This window comes from Nematolebias whitei, chromosome 15 (assembly GCF_014905685.2).
Source record: "Nematolebias whitei isolate Nwh7 chromosome 15, NemWhi1, whole genome shotgun sequence".
In the NCBI taxonomy this organism is placed as follows: Eukaryota; Metazoa; Chordata; class Actinopteri; order Cyprinodontiformes; family Rivulidae; genus Nematolebias; species Nematolebias whitei.
Window position 1 is genome coordinate 12619214 of NC_056512.1, and position 9080 is coordinate 12628293.

The 9080-nt window shown below is 47.2% G+C and overlaps 1 protein-coding gene across 1 annotated transcript in view; it reads left to right on the top strand.

Annotated features, from left to right (window-relative positions):
- Nucleotides 1-7568: 7568 nt before the first annotated feature.
- The window catches only part of LOC119421455 (regulator of G-protein signaling 9), a 10987-nt gene continuing 9475 nt past the window's right edge, over nt 7569-9080 (top strand). Inside the window, exons 1-2 of the mRNA XM_037688807.1 lie at nt 7569-7600; nt 8628-8766. Coding sequence (XP_037544735.1) covers nt 7572-7600; nt 8628-8766 — 168 coding nt within the window. The 5' untranslated portion in view covers nt 7569-7571. The remainder of the gene's footprint in view (nt 7601-8627; nt 8767-9080) is intronic.

Sequence of the window (9080 nt, forward strand, 5' to 3'; positions counted from 1 at the left end):
GGGGCTGACTGGAGGCTTGGGGCCCACTGGAGGCTTGGGACCCACTGGAGGCTTGGGGCCCACTGGAGGCTTGGGGCCCACTGGAGGCTTGGGGCCCACTGGAGGCTTGGGACCCACTGGAGGCTTGGGACCCACCGGAGGCTTGGGACGCACCATTATAGAGATCTCAATAGATGGGGTGTCAAAACCAGTCCCCACAGAGACACAGGAAGGTGGTGGGGCGTCGGGTCCTACCCGCACTGAAGCACTGGCGAATTGGGTATTGGGACCAGCCCCCTCCGAAGCATAGGAAGGAGGTGGGGCTGCAGCAGCAGGTGGTGGAGGCTGGGCTGCAGCTGCAGGAGATGGGGTCCGGGCTGCTGCAGCAGGTGGCAGAAAAGGAGCTGCAGTAGGAGATGGAGGAGTGTCCGCCTGGACCGCCTCGCGGTTGGGCGGACCAAGATACATCGCCACCAGAGAAGCCTGCCACCGTTCCAGCTCCTCCAGTGAGGGAGGGCTGGACTGCTCCTCCGCAAAGTGTGGGCATGGGTTCCTCTCCCCCAGCGAACCTCCCCCTCGCTCCTCCAGCGAGCGTGAGCCAGACCGCTCCTCTCGTGGACACGGGTATCTCCCCCCAGCGAAATCTTCCGCCGTTCAACCGGCGACCGAGGGCTGGGCTTCCCCCTCGCCTGCGAAGTTCTCACCTCCATGCGCTGGATTAGGGGAGGTCCAGCAGTTCGCCCCTCTCTCTCAGACGCTCGTGCAGAACAATCAGTAGGAGAATGAGGAGGAGGTGGGCGGCGGGTTGCAGCAGCGTGACAAGCAGATGAGGAGGAGTGAGACAGAGAGGCTGAGGACCCGGGTTTAATGGCCAGGCGGGTTCCCCAAATGGCCAGGCGGGTTCCCCAAATGGCCAGGCGGGTTCCTCAAAACAGATTAATTTTTCTCTCCTCCTTTTCTCTGTCTCGTTGGGCGGTTTTATCTGCCTCACGGGCCAAAAACTCGAACAAGGTTATCATCCTCCCGCTGGGTTCAGTATGGTCTTGGGACTCTGTCATGTTCGGCCATCAGGAGTGTTTGAACCTACGTGCAGAAGGATGACGAGGATGCTTGAGGAATAAATAAAATATATTTATTAAACAAAACAAAATCAAAATGCTGACATGGCAGCTACTCACAAAACTGGAAACAAGCAGATCAGGGCTGACAGGACAAAAGGCTGAACACGACACCATGGAAGGATAATCCCGAGACAAAGACAAGACACCAGTGAACTGAATATATACCATACCATACCACTTTATTTATAAAGCACTTAAAACAGCTACAAGGCCAACCAAAGTGCTGTACAGATAAAACAACAGGTAACACACAAAGCAAAACACAAAATGAGGTAAATCAGAATATAGACAAAAAACAATGCAGATAATGATGACAAACCAGTGTGGAGCATACAGGATCAAAACACAGATCATCTTGTGTTGAAAGCTATTGAATATTAGTGAGTTTTTAAACGGGACTTAAAAACCGAGAGGGAGGGTTCCCTCTCGGTGGCCGGGAGGCCGTCCGACGGGCCAGAGCAGGTCAGGGGTGTGGCCAGGAGGCCGTCCAGTACAGGACCAACATTCAGGGGGGCGGCCGGGAGGCCGTCCAGTACAGGACCAACGTTCAGGTGGGCGGCCAGGAGGCCGTCCAGTACAGAACCAACGTTCAGGTGGGCGGGGTGAGAGGCGTCCTCCAGGACCCCTACGAGACAGGAGACGTGAAGGGCGTCCTCCAGGACCCCCTCGAGACAGGAAACGTGAGGGATCCTGGTCACAGGCTGGCCGGGATCTTTTGCGGTCGGGCCAGGGACAAAGACCTCAGCCGAAGAAGAGTTGGGAGCGTGGACCTCAGCCGAAGAAGAGTCGGGAGCGTGGACCTCAGCCGAAGATGAGTCGGGAGCGTGGACCTCATATACACACACACTGATTAGGAAAATGACAGACACCTGCAGTGATTAACATTAGACACAGGTGAGACACAAGGAAAAACACTGAGTGCTTGAAACATGAGGAAACAGACAGAACCAAAACCCCACAGTACCCCCCACTCAAGGGATGGCTCCAGACATCCCAAGGACAAGCTACATCCAACTTGGGTGGGAGGTGGGACAAACCAAGACAGAGAAACACATGGGACCAGAAGAACAAAAAACCGACAGGAAAACCTGGGTAGCTAAACACAAAAACAGGAACCCCAACCACAGTCAAGGTGGACAGTCAGGAGACCATCCACTGGCTCAGAGCAGGTCAGGGGGGCAGCCGGGAGGCCGTCCGACGGGCCAGAGCAGGTCTGACAGGACAAAAGGCTGAACACGACACCATGGAAGGATAATCCCGAGACAAAGACAAGACACCAGTGAACTGAATATATACACACACTGATTAGGAAAATGACAGACACCTGCAGTGATTAACATTAGACACAGGTGAGACACAAGGGAAAACACTGAGTGCTGGAAACATGAGGAAACAGACAGAACCAAAACCCCACAAAATATCTCATAGATATCTCATAAGTCATTGTGCCTTGCTTGTGCCTGCCTTCAGAAGGCCATCCTCTGATCTTTATTCTGGTCCTGGTGTCAGAGCTGGATCACAGCAGAAAGGTTATGAGACATTACTGTGACCTTAGAGTCAGAATTATGTCTTCTGTTTGCTTTACAGTAATCTCTCGTTTATCGCGGGGGTTGTTCCGACACACCCCCTTTTCCCGCAATAAGTGGAAAAATTGCTAAGTAGGAACGCTATATTTATTTTAGTATTTATATATATATTAAGGTTTTAGAAACCCTTCCCACACTCTTGCAATATTCTAAACTCAATCAGAATCAGAATCTACTTTATTGTCATTGCACAGTTAAGTGCAGCGAAAATACGTCAGTGCAGCTGTCCAACAAGGGTAGACGGAATTGCACGGAGGCTACAGCTTCATTATAAAGTGCTGCCCTTATCACTTAGCTAAGAAAGGGGAAGAAAAAGACGAGGAAAGAAGGTATAAATAAAGAGATATCTCACACTGTGTCCTTGACACACAAGACACAATGTAAGGTAACAAAAAAAAACTACCTTAGCACAAAGCAACATAGATAGACATAAGACATTTTTCAGGTGGGGGAGGAGGCCGACAAAGGTGGTGAGATTGTCCGTGAATCCAACCAGAAAGTTCCATAGTCCTGATCAAGATGGCACAGTGTCTATCAGCCGGCACAGCTCTGTTAAGGGTCCACAGATGTTCTCGGGGGGTGGGGTTGGGGCAGAGCAGAGATTCATGATTTACATATCCTCCAGGACCATTTTGAGATAAGTTGGCGTATCCAAGGCCAAGTGGGGAATCCAGTTTCAGACAAACAACAATGTTCTATTTCGTATAGGCTTTGCCCTTTAAGGCTGTCGCTAGTGGGTTTTATCCCATCATGCAAAGCGTCGCACTGAAAAATTTAGTCCATGCCCACCTGTCGTGTGGGCCCCACCCGGTCCGTATGAATTACGTTGAGAGCGGGTAATCGTTTATCTGGTAGTAGAGCTAAACTCAGTCACTATGAGGGCTCGTTTATCACAGACGAGAACCGAAGCTCCAAAAGACCAGCTCCGCCACGTAAAACCCAGCAGAGTAGTGACAGCCGTTTCCAGCATGAAACTGTTAAGAACAATCTCGTCAGCTCACACGGTGGTTCCGTTGGGCTTACTCCACATGAGACACCTCCAGAGATGGTTCGCTCATCTACGCATAGATCCGGTAAAGCAGAAGAGGCGGATGATCTCTGTGCCCCCCTCCGTGGGAACCGACCTGAGACATTGGGGAAATCCCCTCACTCTGTCGGAGGGAGTCCCTATCAGCAGACCTACGTCACGCGTCTCAGTTTTCACAGACGCGTCCCTGTCAGGTTGGGGAGGAACGTGCCCATCTCGGGCTGTGGGGGCGCTGTGGCCACATCACACAGCTGCTCATATAAACGTTTTGGAATGCCCTGATGCATGCTCAATAATCCAGGTAGAAAAATCCAAAAAAGTTCAATCTGGTCCTCTGGACATTCAAAAAAAAACCACAAAAAACAAAACAAAGCAAAAAAATATAGAAACGTTTCATTTCTCATCCAAGAGACTTCCTCAGTCTGAGGTGCTGTTTTCAGCTCAGTCTCTTAAATAGCACCTTCTAAGAGTGGATCAACCAGTTTGCTGCTGACAACCAAAACCAGCTCATCACATGCTCAAGAAGGACCATCAGCCCAACAATGGATCATTAGCACACTGATGGCTATTTACTATTCACAGAGGGCTGAGTGATACATACGTACATCGGGGAAACTAAACAGCCACTGGCCAAAAGGATGGCCCAGCACAGAAGATCAACATCATCAGGCCAGGACCTTGTGATCTACACTCATCTCCAGGCCAGTGGTCACTCTTTCAAGGATGAAGATGTTCACATCCTGGACAGAGAGGAACGATGGTTTGAGAGAGGAGTAAAGGAGGCCATCTTTGTGAAAAGAAATCGTCCATCATTAAACAGGGGTGGAGGCCTCTGGGTTCAACTGTCCCCCTCTTACAATTGCCTCTGTAGGTCGCCCGTTATCCACCCAGCGCCTGTCACACTGGCTGTGTGAGGCCATTTCTGAAGCTTACAGAGCATCAGATTTAGAGCCTCCTGACAACCTCAGGGTGCATTTGACCAAAGGTATCGCATCTTCGACGGCCTTGCATAATGGTATAACAATGTAGGATATCTACACTGCGGCCGCGTGGTCATCACCCTTTTCATTTATTCGCTTTTATCTGCGTGATGCGTCGGCTCGCTCCATGACGCATTCTGTCCTCGGTGACTTAACAGAATGAATCTCATTGTTTTCATGGAACTTTGCTTAAACTCACATCGGATTGCATGCAATTACAGTGTGAGATATTTGTTATCAGTCACAAGTTTGTGACTGTTGGTTTTGTTCTAATGTCACTAATCAGTTCATGATTACTGTTACCAATCAGTTCATTTGATTTCTAATCAGTTAATTTATTATGAATCTGTTCACTGTTTTTTCAGCCTCTCCCCTTTTTCCGTCGAGAACTTTTCTCTCCGGGGCGCCCATGTACACGGAACGCGTAAATTACGCAGCGCGCGTCTGTACATGGTGCGTGTAATTAGGCAGCGCGTATTTACGCACATGGAGGGCTGAGTGATAAAATGTTTTTTGGTGCAAGCGGGCATACAGTGTTCGAATGGACCCAGTGAAGCAGAGACTACATCCTGCTTCGCCTTTAACCCACCAGTGACAGCCTTAAAGGGCGAAGCCTATACGAAATAGAACGTTGGTTACGTACTGTAACCCCAGATTCTATGAGTATAAGAGTAGCCCTTTAAGCTCTGGGCCTCACTGGCTCCTAAATGGCTGAAGAAAAAGCTATTTGGGAGCCGATTACCTGCTCTCAACGTAATTTATACGGACCGGGTGGGGCCCACGCGACAGGTGGGTGTGGACTAAATTTTTCAGTGCGACGCTTTGTGTGACAGGATAAAACCCACCAGCGACAGCCTTAAAGGGCTACGCCTATACTCATAGAATCTGAGGTTACAGTACGTAACCAACGGTTTTTGGACAGGCCGACTCTACTGATTTCACGTCTGCCTTCATAGTTTCTGCTGGTACACTCAATGGTGAATCCAAACAGCCAGATTTGTGGTCATTCCACCGGTCCGTGCTTGTAGCCTTCTCCAAGGTTGATTCCTTCATGCCAGTGAGTTCTAGTTCACAAAGCATCTGAGTCTGAGCACTTGAAGCATAGTGCAATCCTTCATATAAGGCAGGCAGCCTCACCATTGCCAAAAACTGCTGCCGACGTCTTCCTAATTTGTCGATATCCCAGGTACCCGCAGATCCCAAAAAGCAGAAACCCTGTTATCATAAATTCAATTATGTATGCATCTTCAATGTCCTCAATGGACAATACAGACAGGCACATCATCTTCCATTCACCCCAGGAATCCATGATATAGCCAGCTGTGTGTGTCCCTTCAGGGCATGAGGGTTCTCCAGCACCCTGTATTTTCATTAAGAAAATGTTATCAGTTGCATTGAGAGACCAGCTGACTAGATCCATAATAATTTATGATTCGGAAGATGTGTAAAGAGACAGATTCACAGGACAAGAGCAAAAGCAAGGGGGAGGCAGGAGAGCGTCCATGTTCGTCGAGAGGGTCAGGAAGAAAAAAAAACTAAACCTAAAAAAAGCCTAAACCTAGGTCATTTTAACAACATACGTATATGTACTGTACAGTACTGGAAAATTTTAATACCAGCTCTGCTGAACTCAGCAGCTCGGTTCCGGTCCGGCTCGGTTCAGGTTTGGCAGACTTACCCTGCAGAGTCGAAACCCACAATGTTCTAAACTCTTAAACCTACGTCATTTTAACAACATACATGTATGTACAGTACAGTAGCGACGTACTGCAAAATTTTATATGGGTACTAACCAGCCTTGGTCCGGTTCTGATCCGTTTTTGATCATCTCTCTGCAGCCATTGTGCACCAAGACACTTTTAGAGGGAGCCGGACCTTCAGATAGCCAGCACAAAACCACACAATAATCCTGATCTGGATGAAAAAAGTCCCGGTGAACTCCAGAGAAAATACTGAACCTCCAAGCAACGCCTCCCCCTTGAGAGCTCTCATGGGCCGGCAAGCAGCACTCAGATTGACTGATGAGGCTGGAAGTCCGGTTCTGGTCCAGTTCCCGGTTGGTTCCGTACAGCTCTTTGCATCCACTGAGAGCTGACGTCACTATGAATAAGGACCGAACTTTTTCGGATCAGATCAAATCTTTCCCTTAATTCCAGCACTGTTGAATTCTGGATAATGTAGACCTTTTGAGTGGTGATACAGTGTGGGCTTACTGAGAGAAAACCACAAAATGGCAGCGCCTGTCCAAAGTATGGGATGGGATTCATACAGAAGCAACCGCTGAGACAATGGTTGCTGCAGAATATATTAGTTAGCCTGATTAGTTAATATGATCAATTAGTGTGGTCTATATGTCTCCTCTGAGTGGGTGATTGGATTTTAAATTAAAAGGATGAAAAAAGCATAATTTAAGAAAACGTCATTTTAAATGGCTGTCATGAAGAGGTTTGGTCCTTGAACACAACACTCAAACATATCCACTGTGCATCTGAGAGACGTAAAATGTGGCATTAAATGACCGGAAATTATTTTATCTTTGTGCTGTTCAGAAGGAACTTTGCAAAAATATGGCAATTTTCATACATTTTAAATGAGATTGGTTGTAACCAAGGTGATGTTTGGACTGACACCTGCCATGGAGTGGTTTGACTGTACGTCTCAGAGTCCCACTGCAGCACAAAGGAAACCTAAAGGTGTGCCAGATGAAAGACATATTGACAAGCTTGAAAACATCCCTTCAGACATATTGGCAAGCTTGTCAGGTGAAAATGCCTGAGGAGCAGGTCAGGAGGTTCTGACTGTGTTTGTGTTCACACCAGGTGAGAACTTGGCATTCTGGGAGGCAGCTGAAGAACTGAAGTGGGGCACCGCCTCATCCATGTCAGCCAAGGCTGAAACCATCTTTAAGTAAGACTAATTTTGTGTGTGTGTAGGGTTGGGGGGTGCACATACAACTAAATGTAGATGTGTGTCCATCCATGACTTTTTGGAGTCACTTTGTTTCAAGATGGCTGCCACAGCCAGCTCTCTGTGAAAAACAAAAAGATGGCTATAAGTCAGTGAACGTTACAGATATTCACCTAAATATATTATAAATATTTGTACCTAAGACAACATTTAAAGAAATGCTCAGGTAACAATTATTAGATAAACATCTACAACCGATAAATGTTTGGAGCCAATTTGATTTAAAATGGCTGCTGCAGCCCTCTGACCTTAAACACAAAAACTAATTGAAGGGGATCTGAGGAGGCTGGTGAGAACGGAGGAGATCATTAGGACACCCCTCCCTCCAGGACATTGGTCTCACACTCTGTCTAACCAGAGCCAATAAAATCTAAAGGGACAGTTCACAACCACAACATGGACTGTTTACTCCATTGACCTCTGGGGGGGACCACAGCTGAGGACCTGAAGCACAAGGTTCTACAACAGTTTCATCCCACGAGCTGTTAGACTGATAAACTCAGGTCACTAATGAAGTAACCACAGTAGAAAACACACACAGCAACACACCTCTATACACACACACACAGAGAGAGATATACCTAAACACCAAGGTCTATAAAATTTGTGTAAATTATGAACTCCTACACTGCTGTGGAGAAATGAAACATAATTTCGTTCAGTTTAGCCTGGTGCTCTTTGCCTGGTGCCCAGTACAGTTTTGAATGACAATAAAGATTTATATTATTATTAATGTGATTTAAGGATATTGTGGTAAAATGTGCAGAAGTTGGAGCCATCAACAGCTGATAGTTTATCATTGAACAAGCTCTGCTTTAAACTTTGTGTTTTTGCTAACTGTTTCAAAATAAGCCAGAGACTGTTTTCAGATGTACTGTACTGTACGTAGATAATCTTCTGAACACGAAGTGGTAAATTGTGTTGCATCACATGACTATGAGCCATGTTTTATGGTCTGTGTGTACAGGACCTTCCTGGCCCCCGGCGCCCCCCGTTGGATCAACATTGATGGCAGGACCATGGGTCTGACGGTGAAAGGCCTGGAGCATCCTCACCGATACGTCCTGGAAGCTGCTCAGACTCATGTCTTCATGCTGATGAAGAAGGTTCAAAACTTCTACACCTTCAGCTGGCTTCACTGCAGTTTCTGTTTTATATTCTTGACTGAATCACAAAAAGGATTAAATCATGTCATCTGGACAGATTATTTTTGGGAGAAACGTTTCATCTTTCATCTGAAAGACTTCAGCCTGCCACCAAGATCTGTAATATAAATAGCAGCTCCTTCATGTGTTTCAATCAAGCCAGCTCTGTAGAATTCACAGAAACTGGCTTTACACATGCAAAAAGAGACCATCCGCCATATATAAACACACACATATATATACACACACAAAGACATATATATATATATATATAT